Source organism: Gymnogyps californianus, chromosome 1 (genome assembly GCF_018139145.2).
Source record: "Gymnogyps californianus isolate 813 chromosome 1, ASM1813914v2, whole genome shotgun sequence".
In the NCBI taxonomy this organism is placed as follows: Eukaryota; Metazoa; Chordata; class Aves; order Accipitriformes; family Cathartidae; genus Gymnogyps; species Gymnogyps californianus.
The window spans coordinates 203638457-203657030 of NC_059471.1; the positions used below are offsets into that span (position 1 = coordinate 203638457).

At 43.9% G+C, this 18574-nt stretch overlaps 1 protein-coding gene across 2 annotated transcripts in view; it reads left to right on the forward strand.

Annotated features, from left to right (window-relative positions):
- The first annotated feature begins 12156 nt into the window (after nucleotides 1-12156).
- Nucleotides 12157-18574, forward strand: part of NAMPT (nicotinamide phosphoribosyltransferase) — a 32154-nt gene continuing 25736 nt past the window's right edge. For both annotated transcript variants that reach the window (XM_050904659.1, XM_050904667.1), the window contains exon 1: nucleotides 12157-12241. In XM_050904659.1, coding sequence (XP_050760616.1) covers nucleotides 12182-12241 — 60 coding nt within the window. In that variant the 5' untranslated portion in view covers nucleotides 12157-12181. The remainder of the gene's footprint in view (nucleotides 12242-18574) is intronic.

Here is an 18574-nt window from a genome sequence, read left to right on the forward strand (position 1 = left end):
TATAACATCACTGGAATCACTGAGACATTATGAGACCAGTCATACCAGCAGAGTTCTGGGATGCGTGGATGGATGGATGGATGGACAGATGGGACAGACAAAGGCTCTCAAAGGAAATATTAAAACATTGCCCAGGCACTCAGGGATGATGCCAGGAAAGCCAAAGCTCAGCTAGAGTTGAAACTTGCAAAGGACATCGTGGACAACAAGAACTTCTACTGCCATATTAGCATTAAAAGAATAAACAAATGTGGGCCTGCTGCTGAATGGGGTGGGTGATTTAGTGACAGTGGGCACAGATAAGGCTGAGGTACTCAATGCCTCCTTCGCCTCAGTCTTCACCAGCAAGGTCTCCCGGGCTGTTGTGCCTACAGAGGGGAGCAAAGAAGAACTATCTTCTCCTTGGAAGAGGACTGAGGCAAGTATCTCTTGAGAAATCTTGACTAATCCAATGTGATCAGATCACATATGCCCTGTGAGGTGAGGCTGAGCTTGTTTAGCCTGGAGAAGGGTTTAGGGAGCACCTAACAGCAGCCTTCCAGTGCCTACAAGGAGGTTGAAACATGGAAGGTTCCAGCTGGATATAAGGAGGGGGAAAAATCACTAGGAGGATAATTAAGCATTGGAACAAATTGTCCAGAGACACTGGAGAACCTCTGTTCTTGGAAATTTTCAAGACCTGACACAACCAGCCCTGAACAATATGGTCTGAACTCCTTATTGACCTGCTTTGAGCAGCAGGCCAGACTATAGCTCTTCCAAGGTCTCTTCCAACCTGGACAGCTCTATGAATTATCATAGACAGTTTGAGTTGCCTGAGATCCAGCAGGAAATGGTGGGAAAAGAAATGGACTCAGGATTTGCCAAGAGTTCAGCTCACCTTTTTCCCTTCCTGATGCATCTCCTCTCTCACCAGCTCAAAATAACATAATGTTTATAGAGACTACACGTACACCATTGCATCCAGGAGTATCCTCTAATTCCCAGGTCTGAATCTGGAACCATACCATCTCCTGACTGCATCTGGAGCTCTCATATCACCTTTATGAGACTGGAACTTCATAGCCGTCCTCCTTGCCCTAACCCGGCCTTGCGCATCATGCTAAATAATCTCAGGTACATCTCTTGGAAAGCTGATATGCTAGAAGAGATGCTAAACTGGATAACCAGCAGCCAGAACACCACTTTACCACAGTGTGACTCAACACATAAATTAGGACACAACTCCTCTGTTGATTTCCTGATCTAGTGGAACTTCTGAGAACCTCCCCATAGCCATGACTCATAGGAGGAGTGGGGAAGATTACTCCAGCACTGTTTGCATAAACAAGGACAACTGACCATTTCTTCTACATTTATACTCTCACTGTTATCTTCTGGATCGTTTATTTTCAATCTTTAATTTCACTCCCACTCTTTTCCATTGCTCCATGCTAGTTAGTTGACCCTCATTGTCCTCTGAATATTTCCCTTTGGGAGGAAACATTTTGACTCTTCAGTATTTCAGCATCAAATAGAACATTGTTTCTTGAGCAACACACTCAGCCATTACCCCCTCAAATTTCCAGTGTTGCATTTCCATTCTCTCTTTAAAAGAGACCTTTGGGATTAACAAATATTGTACAACATTTATCAGTTAATTGTTATTTAAATCTTAAAAGTCTTCTAAATTTAAATCTTTTAATTGGAATCAAGTTGTTATCAAATGGCAGATCTTCATGACAGTATAAGTTAGGTGACTGGCTAATACATAAACACTAATAAATATAACGTGACACAGAAATAAATCCTCTTAACAGGAATATGGATTAATTTCCACTACTATGATCAGTTTATAAAAGAGAGGAAACATTACTATGTAAACCATAGAAGGAGGTATCTGCAGAGAAAAAATACATCAGATACCTTGTGCCTCCCCGGCAAGAAGAAAGAAACTCCTGCCAGAAGCAGCAAAATGGGTGCTTTAGATAGAAGGACAAAATGAATGAGAAAATGAAAACATAAGGAAGGAACTGGTTCAATATAGCAAAATTAACAGAGGCTACGGAAAGGTTCACATTTCATTTGACACCAAGGATTGTCACAAGCCAGCTATTCACCTCACTGTGTTCGCTGGACCACAATTTTCCCAAATTATTTGTGGAATGATTATTACTTGCTACCTGATAAGCTAAATGCCGTATTTTATAATTTTTTGCTAAAGATTATCTCATTTTCATGTTTAAAAAGTAATACTGCCAGAGATCTGATTATTGTTTCATCCCAACTTCAGTGCTGTTTTGACACAAAAAATCATACCTCCAAAAATTAGCAATCTAAAACCTCACTCCTCTTTCTGCTAACTTTGAGATCTCAGGATTGAATTTACAGAGAGAAATATAAAAGACCCCTTGCTAATGATCCCAGAGGAAGGACTAGCTATAAACATGTGTGGATTTCAGGGGTGTGTTTTAATTATTTGGTTCATTTCTTGAGAGCACTGAGGAAGAAATGAGACTACAGGCAGAAACTGAATTTAGGGAGCTTGGCAAACTAGGAGGAGAAGAGAAGCTGGCAAGAAAACACTGTGTGCAGGGGGCCATGCTGTAATTCAGTTCAGTGCAACTTATCAGATTGACAAACTCTCCAAATGTCGCCAAAGTGAAAGGGTAAAGCCAGATCCTACAGGTATCTGTCGGGTAGGTGCAATCCAAATCGAATAGCTTAAACTGGGATCCCACATTGATTCCTGATGCAGCACAAGCTGTTACACGGTATGCCTGCCATCTCTCTTCCTACTAGGCTCAGGCAGCTTTTCCTTCCACTTCTCAGCACCTCTTCTAGCACCTCATAATTTGAGGTAATGTGTTTTTTTAATTTATGCATCAGTCTGATCTGTATTGAAATTGATGCATAAAGTTCATCCCTGTCTCCTCTTCTCCTGCCGCAGTAGGCTCCGATCTCCAGTTTTCATTTCATGTTTAATTACAAAGCACTAAATTAAAATTAGGACAAAGGTGAGTAAAGTAGAATTTAATAGAAAAAAACACCTAAATCCAAACGTACCATTCATGGAAAACTCTGTATAATGTAGCAGGTGCCTATCTGTTTAGCCCAAACACCTTCTTGGTGCCTATCAGTTTGTTTCTGTGCATGCCCACAGCCTGACTGCTGCGGTGCGAACCTCTCTTCAGCCCGTCAGCATCCACAGACATCATCCCTCTGCTTACATCCAGAGAGCATTTCTAGGCCATGCTTCATGCACACTAATGGGATTAAGCTCTTCGCAAAACGCAGCTGCAATCTTTTTCCGTGTGGAGAGTGAGAGGAAAACTGCCCATGCATTTAAACAGCAGCACCGCAGAAAGAGGCCGTGCGGATGCTCCCAGCCTGTGCCCTCCAGCACAGCTCCCTGACCAGCTGGCTACGGGAGAGAGAGCCTAGGCTGCGTGCCAGCCTACTGAGGGTTGCGTACTGTGGAGAGAATTGAAGATGGATTGGGTCTGAAAGAGAGCAGAAGAAACCTACATCTCATCTACACCGTAAGGATTGTGGGGCACTGCTCTAGGAGGGTGTCTGCTGCTCCAGTGACTCTGCATTTCATGTAAATCAGTCCACAGAGATCTTGGGAAGCACAGTGCCCTGCGCACAGTGCAAATACTGTGTAAGACCACTTCTCTAAAAAATAACTTTTTTTCAGAGATCATCTCTGTTTGAGACATCAAAAAGAAAGATCTCCAGCTCTGCAAATGAGTGCACACACACACTACTTCATCATTTCTGCAATTATTCACCAAACACGCCAGTTTTAATCCTGCTCAAGTCAATAAACTGCTAACATCCTAAATTTAGGCACCTGAGGTAGTTTTTGCTGGTTATGGGCTTAGGCTAGAATTCTAAGTTCAACTCTTTTCCCTTCACTGTTACCTTACGAAGCAACAAAATACAAACCTAAATATAAATTTCCATGAGGATTTCCCTGGTTTCCAAGGTGTTCTCCTAGACAATTCTATTTCTACCTCTGCACAGGAGAAGAACAAGCCATGGCACAGTCCAGCAGCAGTTTGCATGCACCAGCACTGAGTGAGCAGAAATGATCCTGCATCTGTATGCTGGGTTTTCTCACCTGCAGCTAGGATGACTTAGCAGAACAGCCCTGCATCCTACGCAGTATCACAGCTCCAGCCACAGTTACAAATACCCTTGCTGACTGACTGAAACAGTCTTAATTTGTCTCCTAGTCAAACTATAATCTGTGATGAACTGTTATGAAAATGGACAATGCTTGGGGCTTTGTCCTGATCCCTTTATAATCTAAATATTCACACTCCTCAGGAACAGCAGGAGCAAGGTCTTTGCCTGATAAACCTCCCAGTTCCCTTTTAGAAAGGGTGCAAGGGAAAAAATCACACGTTTCTTTAAGCTTGTAGTGCTACAAATTTTGTAACCTTGTGATATTTTTTTGCCAGAAAACTGTCTGTTCAGTACAGCTTGCCCTCCATACCATTCTTTCAGAGAGCATAAACAAATTACTCCTTTTTTTCTCTCTTTAAAGAAACAGTTTACAAGATCCTGAGCACACGAAAGTCAGTGGCAGCTCAGAGTGCTCACTGGAGAAGCACTGCATGTTACAGGATCAAGCCTAAGTAGAAAGTATCTGAGCGTGTTAACACAATCCCAGAGAAAAGACAGTTGAAGGCTGAAGTTCATTTGAGGAGACTGGTTGATGTCATAAGCTGTGAAACTGCAACTCCTCTAACTGATGGATTGTAGCAAAATGCTGAGTGTCTGGCCCTCTACTGCTTTTAACAAATGTGTTGATCTGTCTTGTTTTGCTTCAGGTATTCTCCTGCAAAACCAGCATGAATATTACAGAAGCCGGGCAATCACTAAGTATGTATAATCTTTCATGTTGTCTACACAGTGAAAACAGAAATTCTGGGCAATCAGTGTTTCAAGGGGGCTCCACTTTTTTTCTTTTCTTCCTGGGTAGGTAGAAATCAAATGAAGAGAAATATAACCTTCAGCTGGCTAAAACAAACACGGAGACCTGGATCATTAGAAAGTCATCTTCTGTGTTTCCAAACTGGACGACTGTCATTTGGTCCTCAGACGTAACTGTGGCAGTGTGGTTGAACTTTGCATGTTCTGCTAACTCGGTGTAGCGGGTCTTGTCAACCTTGTATTTTTACCTAGACACACAACTGTACATCTCTCTCTCGTATTTGAATACATACTGTGTATTGTGAAATACACAACAAAAATCAATCAGTTTAGCTTCAGGTCTCTTATCCCTCCACCTTACAAAGCTCAATCATGCTCTGCAGATGCTGTGGTTGCTGTTGTTACTGCGTTAGCGCAGAGGCTCTGGTTTGAATCAGTCCTCAGCACATCAGGTGATAAACACAGAACTAGAAATGGTCTCAGCTCCAGAGGACTCACTATTGTTTTACTCCAGAGCAGTAAAAACTAATTAAATTACAAATGTTATTCTAGACAAACAGCAGTATAATCTTCAGACTATGTAATAACATCGCAAATTCTCCATTGGCCAAACACTGCTGAACTATTTAGAAGTACTTCTGAATCCTGAAATATATTTATTGGAAATATTTCACTCTTTTCCTGTAAAAGCCAGATGCATTCATTATGATGAACTCTACTTTATTTGCCCAAGCTGAGCCTCAGGGCGCTGTAATGAAGTGGAGGAAATTCGGTTTGGGAGGCAAAGAAAATACTTCGTGCTTACTTGATTTAAAAGAAAAAGAAACCCAGCTGCTTGGATGTTTGGGAACCCTGATGTGTGGGCAAAGCACAGGCGATCCAGTCTAATATTCATGTCAGCTCCCTTCTTGCACTGCATCCCACACTCCACAGCCATCACTTAACCGGCTGTAGAGGGTTATTTCAGTTGCACATTAATTGTACCATGGACACACTTTGTATAGCTCAGAGGTTATTAATGCAAAGTTTATTGGCTCAGTTGCAGTGCTGCACAAACAAGGTTAAACAGCTTTTGGTGTCGGTTCAGATCTGGAAGCGGTTTAGCCATTTTTATATGATCTGGAACATGAAGAATAAGCTCTACTGACCCAAGCCAGCTCCATTCACTGTATATCTGGACCACAGTACAAAACCAGGAAAACTCGGAAGTGCAACACCAGCACCTTTAACTTCATAGAGCCACGTTAGATTCAACAAGCTCCTGCTCAGGAAGGTCTTCCTTGATCCAAGCTGGTGCTAGACAGATGCACTCAAATATCCATGTGCAACATTTACTTGCCATCCAGCTCATGAGGAATCTTAAGCATTGAAAAAATGCAGAGCAGATCCATCTGAGCGGCTTTTTGTGGAGGGAGCCTCAGGACTCAGCCAAAGCTGGTAAACTGTGCTGGATCCACAGTGACTATGCAGAACCAGTCAGGCATCTCTGTAACACAGGAAACTTCAGGGTGTCCTGTGGCATTCATCCATCTGTGTGACAGCATTTTCAAGTTATCTCAGCTACACGTTACTCTGAACAACAAAGCAATTGAACTTTTGTTACTCTTTGAAGAACATGCAAAAAACTCAGTACTGGTTATGCAATGCATGCCAAGAAATAAAAATGTATGTGCTGTGATACAAAGCCATAATCATAATCTGCAAATCACCTCTTCCAAAAATCAAGGCAAGAAGTCTCACAGCATGTCTGGAAAGCTAGTAATCCAACTCCCAGCAGAAATACACGCATTGACTTCCAAAGAGAAGACCTAATGGTGAGATACAGTTCTTAAGAAGGTATAAAGAAAAACTGACTTGCTGTGACTCGCACTCAGAAGCACAAAACCTGACAAACATTTGAAGCTTAGCTGTGCTGATGTGTGAGTCTTGCTGACCCAGGTCCTCCAGTCATATAAACACACCTCTTGGTAGCTGGAGTTCAGAAAAGAGGTGCTATGCCATGGACTGAACAGGAACTTCAGTAGACAGACCATCAAGCAGTATTTCAACAGAATATTAGGGCATATATATATAAATATATACACACACACTCATGCACAGACAAAAGATCTAAATATCAAATTACATATCATCTAGTGTGACTGCTCACCAGAAGAATCTGTCATCTCCTGTAAACAGAATCTTGCACTGGATTTAACCTTGTCCTATATACTGCACAGAAAAAGCAACTCCTCTTATTTTTCATACATATTATAGTCAGTTATTTATACAGTCTGCATAACACATAATTTTTAAAGAGAGACTTCTACACAAGCCTTTGGATAAACTACAAGGCAGAAATACTAGCCTTGCTTCATTCACTGAATATGATTTAAAATGATGTGTCAGGATTTTTTAATTCACTGCTATGCAAAATAATCTACCTCTCCATGACTCCTTGTGATTGGGATACTATTTAACAGGACTATTGATGGATACTGTTTAGCAGTAAGAATTAAATTCTCGAGCCCACTAAAATCTACTTAGATGGTCTTAACCAATTATGCACTGATTAACTCTGGAGTCCTAGCCAGGTATCCAAGGTGAAAGAACACTACAAGAACACAGAGGAAACACCGAGATGCTGCAGAATGGTGTAGGATGGGAAGCTTTAGGAAGGATAAAAGGATATTTAGGAGACAGCCTTGGAAAAAAGTCTACAGGCCCCACTCTGTTTTCGTCATAACTCCACAGCAAAGAATTGTATGCCCCGAGGTGGAGAGGGACAGATGTCTGATAAACTCCAGAAATACCAACCTGGCTGTCAGGCACCGAGGGACTTGTTGCCAATCATTATAAGCTTAAACACCACCATAAGTACTAGTTGCACCAAACCTAAAGCACAAAGGAGTAGAGCTAAAATTCCGTTCTTTCGCCAGCATATTTGAACAGAAAAGTAACAGTATTGAGATAATGTTGACATTTAATCTGTCAATATGCCTTGGAATTATCACGAAGATAAAGGGAGCACGGGGGATTGGTTCAGGCTCAGAGTTATTGACCAAAAGAACAAGAAACTCTTTAGGAGGAAAAAGAGTTCACCCTCTGTGCATAACCATGGTGTGTGCAGAAATTTCAGTCACATAGACCTTCTATGCATCTGTGATGGGACTCTCACAGCTAGATGAAATAAATATCAAGTTTTGCAATAGTGATCGACAAATGGATGTAACGTAATATCCATCTCAATTTGGCTGTCCTTGTATACCTCCTACGACATCAGCCTAAGAACATTTTGTGGGATAGCTTTCCTCCAAATACAGCAGCAGACTACATTATAGACTTTATATACATAAAAGGCTGACTGGACACTTCTGCTATGCAGAATATCATTTATTATCAGAAATCCCTGAGGAACAAAACATGGCCCTGGATTAATATGAAATTATTAAACCTACCATTAGAGCTTTGTTTATTAAAAATATCTAAAATTAGTACCTCTAAAAATCTCTCATATGCCAAAGGAAAATACTAGAAGATAATTATTGAAGAACCCTGACTCTATCAGTAGGCTAAATGGTGTCAGAAACAATTTAGCTGAACGTGCATTTAAATTGAAGAATACGATCTCTTGGTGTGGTTCCATCTGAAGAGAGAAGTTAAGCCCCACATACATTACAAATCCTGGTTTCAATAAGCCAGATGGACAGTCCAAAGTCGGTTTCACAGATAACAGATGACAAATACAGCACAGGAATCAAGTGTTTGAGGTTCCTAGGATTATTTCTCTGTTGCCGTTGTAACTATACTCCCACCATCTACTGTGCAAGAGTTGTATTTAATTTTTTCCAACCTTAAAATATGTTCTCTTCACCAGCAAACTGTGATTTAATATAGTTCTGTTTAGCATAATACCATTTTCTATTAATACTCTGAAGTGTTGTAACTTTACAATATTTCATTACAGATACAGCTTTAGATATGTTCATATGAGCTAAATTAAACCATTACTCAAATTCTGGCACATCGTAAGATACAAGAAAGAGCCAGCAGGAGGAGGAGGAAGATGCTGACAATTAAAAATTCTGTCTGAGCAAATCATCGTTAATTATTCTATTGAAGGCTTTAAGATATATCAGCAGAATTCTGTAGTGAGAAATGTCATTTCTTTAAAAAACAAGCCCTGTAGTATTTCTCTGACTTTTCTAATTTCTTGCAACAGTTAACGTAAAAGACTGATCTGATCAAATAGATGTATTTTTTCTTTTTACTAATCTGCCTTATATTAAAATAGACTTTCCAAACAAAAACGAAGATTTGTCCTTTGTGGCAGAGAAATTTCCCCATGAAAAATACACAGATAAAGGATGTGGTAAGGGGGAAAATTCTGATGTAAACGACATCACAGAAGAAAGTTTTGGGACAAAAAAAGGGAGATTTGTGTATAATTTCAAATTATCCCATAATCATGTTGTCACATTCATGGGACACTCCACGAAAGGAATCCTCAGAAGGAATTAAGGAGGAGTCAAGTCCAGACAACTTCAGAAAAATCATTTTGTATTTAAGGAGGATGTGGAAAAAGGTAGACCAGCTTTCTAGACTAGCATGTAAAGAGCACTTTAAGTTTTGCCAATGGAAGAGGGCAGACCGAGTTGGCTATGCAGCAACAAACAAGACAAAGAGGTAAGAAGGGGAAGAGCTACAGAGAGCCCTGAAAAAGAAAATGGACATTTCAACTTTTTTTGCTGTGATGGGGAAGTAACGGTAAGAAGATAACTTTGTGTCCATGGGACTGAACAAGAGCAAGCGGAAAGTCTAAGATAAGGAGAAGAGTTAGTTGCAAGTTCATGGTGGATAATAGCAATAACAGCAATTACCATTGCTACTCCCAGATTTTGTCGCAAAAGAGCACATAGACAAGCTGGCAGAGGGAAGCATACAGGAAACTCCTGATATACATATTCTCTTAATGTTTCCAACTGCTTCACTGACTTTTTCCTGATCCATGGGAACCCTTTCCCGCCTGAGAAAACTAATGAAAGTAGTTTCGTATAGCTTGATTATTGTTAGTAGCTGTCAGCGTTTATCTTTTTTTTTTAAACAGTAAGTAAATAGTTTAATAATAAGTAGTCACAATTAAACAAAAGACCTGGTGCTTCTCTCACTTGAAATGGCATAAAGAGCACATTGAAGTCAACAGGGGCACACAAACGTAATCAAAAGGACAATGTGGCTCACAGTGCAATTATGGTTCAACCAGGACCGATGTAGAATCAGATCCAAAATATCTGGATCCCATTTCTGATCTTATTCTTTGCAATTTTCTTGGATATTCATATTTCTATGAAAATCTGACTGGTGAAAACCATCTTTTCTGAATCATCTTAATAAACAGTTGTTAGTTACACAATTTGGGGTTTGGATTTGTATATCATCAAATGTCAACCTAAGTGTTAATTCACCAATGCTTTTACAGAAAAGGCTAATTAAGCAGCTTTTTTAATGCAGTACTGATCAGTAGTATGGTCAATATTTAATGTTATTATTTTTCCAAACTTCTAATTAGTAGGGAGCAAGAAGACCATCTTCCCATCATGAAAGAGCCATGATTGTGCCAGAAACCATATTTGCTACTTGCTCCAAAAGCAGCAGTTTCCTATTGTCACAGAACAATTCAAACAGTAGCTAAATATGGTTCAAAAACATCAAGTATTGACACAGATTAGAAGACCAATTACAATGAGTATAAAAGAAAGCTTTTGGAAGGTATATGTATCTTTACATGTCTTTTCAGATCAACACCTACTTGAGAGAGGGCTATGAAGTATTGTCCTATAGAAAAGTATCTTATTCTTCCACTGGAGCAACTGGTTCTGAACAGTGGAGGCAGAGGCGGAGATTTTGATGCTCTGGAAGGCCAGGGAGTCCTTTCCCATACGGCAATCCCAGCACGTTGATAACAGGAGGCCTGACTGGAGCAGCAGCTCCTACACTCCGCTGTTGGGCCATCATTCTCCATACGGCAACTGCAGCTCCTTTTCAAGCGCTCACGTGTGCTTTCTACTTGCCCCAAGTTCTCCACCTTGTTACTCCATCTCTTTCCCCAAACTGACTCCAAGGACACGTCCCCTTCTCCTTTCTCCTCCTCACCACGCACCCCCAAGGGCCCTGACCCAAGCTGAGATACTGCATAACCAAGAGCTGCCGCCGTTGTCCTCTCCTGGCAGGAGCGCGGCGGCAGGCACGCCGTTAGCGGTGTCTGTGTCACTCCTGGGGGACCTGTCCCCTGAACCACCTCATTCTCACGGGCTCCCTCCTCCTCAGAGAGGACCCTTCACCCCATGGAGCACGCAAGGCCAGGCTGCACACCCGCCGGGCAGCCGCCCCCCGCAGCCAGCCCTGCCCTCACTTCAGCAGTCGGTCGCCATCGGTGCGGCCGCCGGCACCTTCCCCCGAGGCAGCTCCCAATCCTCGCCGCCGGCTGACGCAGGCCGGTGCGGCACAGGGCCCCAGGCTCCGCACAGCCTGAGGGAGCGGGGAGGCGGGCGGCGGGCGGGGAGCCGGCCCTCCCTCGCGGCCACCGTGTTCCCGGCAGAGCAGCTTACCCCGGGCACGGCACCTCGGGGTGTGCCTGGCCAGGGCCAGCCCCCCGCAGGGGCCGAGGCCGCCGCCCGCCTTTTCCCGTAACCGCCACCCGGAGGCGGTGGCCGCAGAGAATCGAAACCGGGGCCTCCGGCGCATGCGCACGCCGTTGCCGCCCCCCCTCCAGCCGCCCCCTCCCCGCCCGCCGCCGGAGGTGTCGCCCGCTCTGCCGAGCATGCCGCCGCGCTGCTGGCCAATAGCGAGAGAGCGCGCACCGGCCGCGCAGTGACGTCACCGAGCCGGCCCCGCCCCTCCTGCCCTCCGCCCGGAATCCAATGAAAGAGAACGTGCAGCACGGGGCTCTTCCCCGCCTCCCGCGGTGTCACAGCCACCTCCTCCCTTCCCCTGCACCGACCGGGCGGCGGGCCCAATCAGAGCCTGCCTGGCGCCCTGGCCCCGCCCCACCCGCGCACTGACCTCACGGCACCTCCTTCGGCGGCGGAGACGTGCAGCCAATCAGCGGTCCCGAAAGCCGCGCGAGGTCCCCGCCCCCCGGCCGTAATCCCCTTGTCCCCGCCCCCTCCCTGTCCCCCCTTTCTCCTCTCTCCGCCCGCACCGAGCGTCTGGCGGCGGCGGCGGCGGCGCAGCCCAGTCCTGTCCGTGCTGGCGGCGGCGCCTCCCCGGGCTCGGCGACATGGAGTGCGCTGCGGCGGGGGCCGAGTTCAACATCCTCCTCGCCACCGACTCCTACAAGGTGGGCGCGGGCACGGCGGGCGGGAGGGGGTCACCTCTGCGGGCGCTCTGGCGCCGCTGCACCGGACCCGCCGGGCCTGGCGGCGGGGCGTCGAGCCAGGCCGTCCCCACCGCCACCGGCTCCCTTCCCCTGCCCGCCTGGCCGGGGCTGGGAGGGCCCCCCCCGCCCCGAGGCGTGAGAGAGGGTGCCCGGCCTCGGGGCGGCGCGAGGGGGGGCCGCGGAGGCCGGGCCGGGGGCTGCCCCCCGCAGCCCCGTGCCGCGGAGGGGGCGGCCGAGCCCGCTCCCCCGCGGGGTGCCCGGGGCCACGCTGCCGGGGGCTCGCCGGCGGCGGCTGAGCGAGAAAAGAAAGTGAAAGCGGACGGGGTGGGCGCCGCCGCCCTGCAGGCGCGGAGCGGGGCGGGCAGGGCGCGAGGGGCGGCCATGGCGGGCACGCTGGAGGCGGGGGCCGCCTGCCGCCGCGGAGCATCCTCTGGCCCGCGGCGGCCGCCGGGCTGCCCTCCCTCCGTCCCTCGCCGGGGCTGGGAGCGGGCGCACACGCTGCCTCGGTAGGAGGGTGGAAAGCGAGCAGAGCAGTTACTCTTTTTCCGTGTCTCGTTTCTCCCGCTTTGCTCAACTCGGGCGGCGAAACTGTGCCGGTTGCTGGCTGCCTGCAGTTTTGTATCTGGTTGTGATGTAGAGTGCTCTGAGGAACCGGCTGACTCAAAATACGCGTTCTGTAGTCCTCTGCTTAGTTTCTGGTCATTGCGGTGTCAAATTTGCTAGGCAAGGTGTTCATTCGCAGTACGGAATCCCATTTCACAATCCTCCCTTCATTCCGTGAAATTACTTGAAAATACCGTTGCTTGATAGCAATGGCCAAGTATAGCTGCGCTGTCTGCACTCCGATCCGATGATTTCTGACCCAGAAGCTCTTGACGTGCCTCACAACATGAGTATGCCCAGGCCCAAGTCCTACTTCTGCGCAGCGTTGCATTAATGTAGGCATACAGTTTCTAGACACTGGGCAGAGCCAGCATGTGACTCCCGGAGTCTGGTCGTACAGATGTGCCGTGTGTCTCCTAGACTGAAAAACTAACTTTTTTCCTTCAGGAGCTGCATTGCAATGTCAAAGAGGTTGTTGGTGCCCTAAACAAAACCACAGTAACAGTCCTGATTATCGTTATAAAGCATTTACTATGTTATAGCTCTTTAAAGATGTGACCACTCGGATGGGTTTTAGGGAGGAAAGTACTTCTAGATAGAGGAGTTGAAAAAAGCAAATATGATGTTACGGCCAGGTCTCGTTACTGGCTAACTACCAAAGTACAAGCTCAGTATGTGCTCTGATTGCTGACTTGTGCTGTTGTACCTTTCCCAGCTCCTCTGTGATACTATTATTATATCATGTTACATAAAGACGCTCTTTTTGTAAAGAAATTCTTAACATTTGTTGTTGCTGTTTGTGGGAAGGTGTGTTGGAAGACTGGAAGACGCTGATAAGTCTTAGAGCAGCTCAGTCAGAGCATCCTAATGCTGCTATTGAGGGCTCACAAAACTGCTTTCATTAAGGGCTTAATCTAGCTACAGTGCTCTTTAAGAATTATGTTTAAGTGTTCGTTATCAAACTTACTCAAATATGGAAGGTCCACTTTTCTTCCATGTCTGATACTAATCACATTAAATACTGTAGGCCTGGGTTTAAACAGTATCTATTTTAAACCTAATTTGCACACTACTTTTCCTAAATTCACTGGATCTGCTCTAGGATTAGTGAGGAGCGCTGGGATGACAGGTGACCAGTTTGCTTCTGTTTTGTTTGCTGTTTTATAGGAAAGATGATTTGGTAACATTTGAGGAGCGGTAGAAATCTTAAAGAGGTCAAGTAAAGGCCTGAGGTGATTTTTTTTTTTTTTTTCCCCAGTTCAAAACTGAATTTGGATGAGGTTTTCTGTGGCAGCTAGGAGCATTTTGTATTATATTAAAAACAGTTGGAATTGTCTATTTCGTTTTGTTAGGACTATTCAAATTGTCTCTCTTCCTGTATGCTTTTTTCCATATCTTAGGAACTCCAGCATCTTTGAACAATGCTTAAACAAGTAGCTTCTTTTAGCTTGTTAGATAATACGAGCAAACATCACTTATCTTCTCCCTGGATGATACTGTCATTTCCTAATCAGTGAAACACACTTAGTGAGAGCACTGTCAGTAACAATTGCACTAAAATATCTGGTAGTTTGCAACATCAAGCTTTTTACAGGAGTTACCAAGCACTCTTACTAGCAACTAAAACAAAAATGAGAATCGATCTTGTGTGGTTTTCTTACATGCATCAGTTCAGAAGGTTACTTGGTGATCCTATTGCAGTACATGCTGATCCATAGAAACTAATGTTGGTGACAAAAGTCATGTGGAAATAAACAACTCGGAAAAAAAAATGTGCAGACCGTTCTAAACAGTACAACCCTAGCTTAGGCAGCTGTCCACGAGTAAAAAGTTCTGGTATCTCAGGATCATATCTGTCACAACTCATTAGTTTGAGTGTTGGCTCCAGTGTCCCAGTTCTCTGTTGCTACAGTTGGAAATCTGGGGTGGAGAGAAAATTGGTTACTGGTTTAGCACCTATAAAGATTCAGAAACAAAGTAATTTGGTAGGCAAAGATTTGTCTGTTGACAGTTAATCCAGCCTCCCCTCCCTCTAAATGATTCTCCTGTCTGTGTGTGCACCATAGGACATGTCCTCTTAAGTCATAGAAGATTATCAAATACTCAGTCTCAAAATCATAAAAGCTGTTTTTGAAAAACAACTGAGTATCATGCTAATTTCCAGTATACTTGATATTTCTAGATAGGAGTAGTTCCCAGTGGGTGAATTTCAGAGACTTGCTACATGCTGGACCCAATACTGAGCTTCCGTTGTGAACTGGGGCTTACTGAATTCTACAAGTGCTTTAGGATTTTGAGGCCAGGCTTCAAATAGCCCAGTTTGTCTCTAACCCTCATAACAAGATAAATGTTTTTACATCAGTTAGGTTTCTTTCTTCCTGTGTACTTTGTTGCATATTCTTAAGCTTCTCCAAATCCCCCAACAGTATAATTCCTCCCGTGTGCTGGGTATTACATGCCATCCCCTCAGAGTTTGGGCATGGGCATATGGTATGGTGTGTGTGCATCTTGCTGATAAATAACAGCAGTCTTTTTAATTCTTTGGATCATAACACTTTCAAGAGATTCATCAATGCGGTGATATCTGGGGAACCTCTTTGTGTGAATGTCCAGTATAGCAATGACACTTTTAATAGTAAAGTTTTCTGCTAGTGACTCAGTATTACTGAAAAAGGGAAGCATTTGAAGCCAAAATCCTTGTTGCTAGAAAGCTGCAAATGAGGGGATATCAGCAGGCTTCCTGAACCTCACTGTTCATGCTGCATGATGTCTTACCCTTGTGTCTATACCAAGAAGTCCCTGCAATCTTGGGTGCAGACAGTGAGGGTTCTGTTCAGTCATTACGCCTCCCAAGCAAAAGGGTCCGTGCCCTTGAGTCCTTCATTCATCTGACGTTGTTGGCACACCACCTCTCCATTTTCTTCCATAAATCTTCCAGGGTATATGTAGTCTGAAACTGTATTGGGAGGATCAGTTTAGCAGAGCTGTGTTGTTCAGTCGGAAAATACCAGTGACTGGCATATACCAGGCCTGGGTTGGATGGCCAATGAGCTGCAAGTGGGGAAAGGTGCTCAAAATGAGGACTGAACCTTGTTTGCTAAAGTAATAATAGCTTATTTTGCTTTTACCAATGAAATGTATTACTGTTGCTTGGAATGTTTCATAATTAAGCTGATAGCTATAATAAGCTGCCATGCAATTACCCCATAGGAGGAGCTGACTTGCCAGCTAGACTGTAAATGAGATCTGTTTCAGAATTCCGTTCTTTCTGGACGCTTCAAGGAAGCCTAAAAGATACCTTTTAACTCTGTATGCCTTACATGTTGAATTTTAAGTATTTGTCACTTTGAATGACTTCTTTTACTCTGCATGGATGTAGGAGAGCACTTACTTCTGAAGCACTTCATGTGAGTGTGTGTTTACTCCAGGCTCTGACAGCCTGCATATTCTTTATTTAGAAGCCTAGAGATATGCAAGGAAAAGACATAAGTACTCTTTAGCTTATTGGTTTTGACTAGTACTTAATGACTGCAAAATAGTCTTTTCAGCAGCCCATATATGTGTATATATATTGATTTTTTTTAATTAAAGTCTTGTGGTGGGGGTGTGAATGTGTTCTCTTACCTCCTGTAATTCTGTCAGTGGAAAAGCATTGGAAACTTGTGGCTCGGCACTCCTCATAAGAAGCAATCTTCACTCTATCTAGGTTCGTTATCTTCCAAGTTTTGATTTGCAGTCGCACGGTCCCGTTACAAACCCTGAGTCATCATTGCTCTAAAGGAACACGGCAACTGTACAGAATTCAGCCAATTTTTAAATTAATGGAAAGTAACCCCTTCCAGAATCATTGCAACTTTCACTGTTGAAAAGGTAAATGTTTTTCTTTTTTCGTTAAGGAACAGGAAACTTGTAGCAGTATGTGAAGTAGTACTGCTGACTATTCACAAATGTGTAAACAGTAAACATAAGGCATTTTGTCATCTCTTTTTATTATAATTTTTGATCCAAAACACACAAAAATGTTTAGTGGTAAAGAAATCTGCTGTAAAGTGTTACCTTTTTTAAACGTATTTTCAATGAGCAATTTAGAATACATTCAGTTCCAGCGCTTACACTTCACCTTGTTTTTTAAATGAATGTGGACGTGGTCACTTACAGGATCTCTGCTGATAACGTGCAGCTTCCATAGGAATTCAGTTGCTTGCATGTGCTCTCCTGAGTTTTCTTAGTACTGACTGATCTCAACTTTTTTTTGCTCACCTCTGGTCCTCTTATTTTTCAATACACATATAAGAGATGATGGATGAACTAGAATACAGAGATATTAAAAGTGGTACAAGATCAACCTTCAGTCATAACCTGTATTAGCTTATTCCTCTCATCTCGTAAGGGCAGATATCTCCCAATATTCTCACTTTAGTTCTTAAATATTATCTTAATCTTTATTTGCTTCACTTACGCATTTTTAATAAGGGGTCTGGAGTCTCCCTAAGGCTACTTTCCTATGGTAATTTGAATGTCATGTATAACCAAAATAGTAAGATTGTACTTGACTCTTAGATTTTTATTTTTTTTTTATTTTTTTTTAAACTCACTTCAGGTGTCTTGCACTTTACCTGCTATTGTTGAATGCCCTTTTGGTTGAGTTATTAAAGATTGATTCTTCTGACGTTTCCTCTTTTGTTCAAATAAGCTTATGATTTAACCACACTGACTTTTGGTTTGGTTTTCATTTCTACTTTTGTTTGTGGTGTGCATTCCTTTTGTGATTGCTTTGAAAGCTACAAAAGTATCCTTGTTGAATATAACTGCTAGTCATGGTTGTGGTTTTTTGGTTGGTTTTGTTTTTTTTTTTTTCCTGGAGGGGGTCAGCACTACCTTATAACTGTTGTTGGTTTGTGTCTCATCCCAGTGAGGTATATCTGATAAAGCATTCCCATTGTTCCCAAGTACTGGTTCATCTCCTCGTTGCTAACAATGTTGTTTTCCATATAGGTTATTGGCAACCTTTGCTTTTAACTGCTCCATTGGCTAAACCTCATAAAGGTTTAGGTAAAGCAGTCTTTCAAATCACAGCCTCTTTACACAATGTTTTCAAATAGTATTTAATATTGTAACTAATGGGGATCTTAAAGGTGCTTCACAGAAGTCTCCCCAGTGTAAATGCCAGAAGCACCACCGCAGTAAAATCATCTAACTCAGTTGTATATGGGGGTGAGGATCCCCCAAATATCTCTTCCAGCATCAACAAGCCATTCTGACACTGCACCCCACAACCATAGCTCTCATTTTTACTTGTCACATAAACCAGATTTATTGGGTTTGCGTGGCAAGGTTTTGGTAGTGGGGGGGGCTACAGGGGTGGCTTCTGTGAGAAGCTGCTATAAGCTTCCCCTATGTCCAATAGAGCCAATGCCAGCCAGCTCCAAGATGGACCCGCTGCTGGCCAAGGCCAAGCCCATCAGCGATGGTGGTAGCGCCTCTGCGATAACATATTTAAGAAGGGGAAAAAGTTGCTGCGCAGCAGCAACAGCAGCCAGAGAGAGGAGTGAGAAGATGTGAGAGAAACAACTCTGCAGACACCAAGGTCAGTGAAGAAGGAGGGGCAGGAGGTGCTCCAGGTGCCTGAGCAGAGATTCCCCTGCAGCCCGTGGGGAAGACCACGGTGAGGCAGGCTGTCCCCCTGCAGCC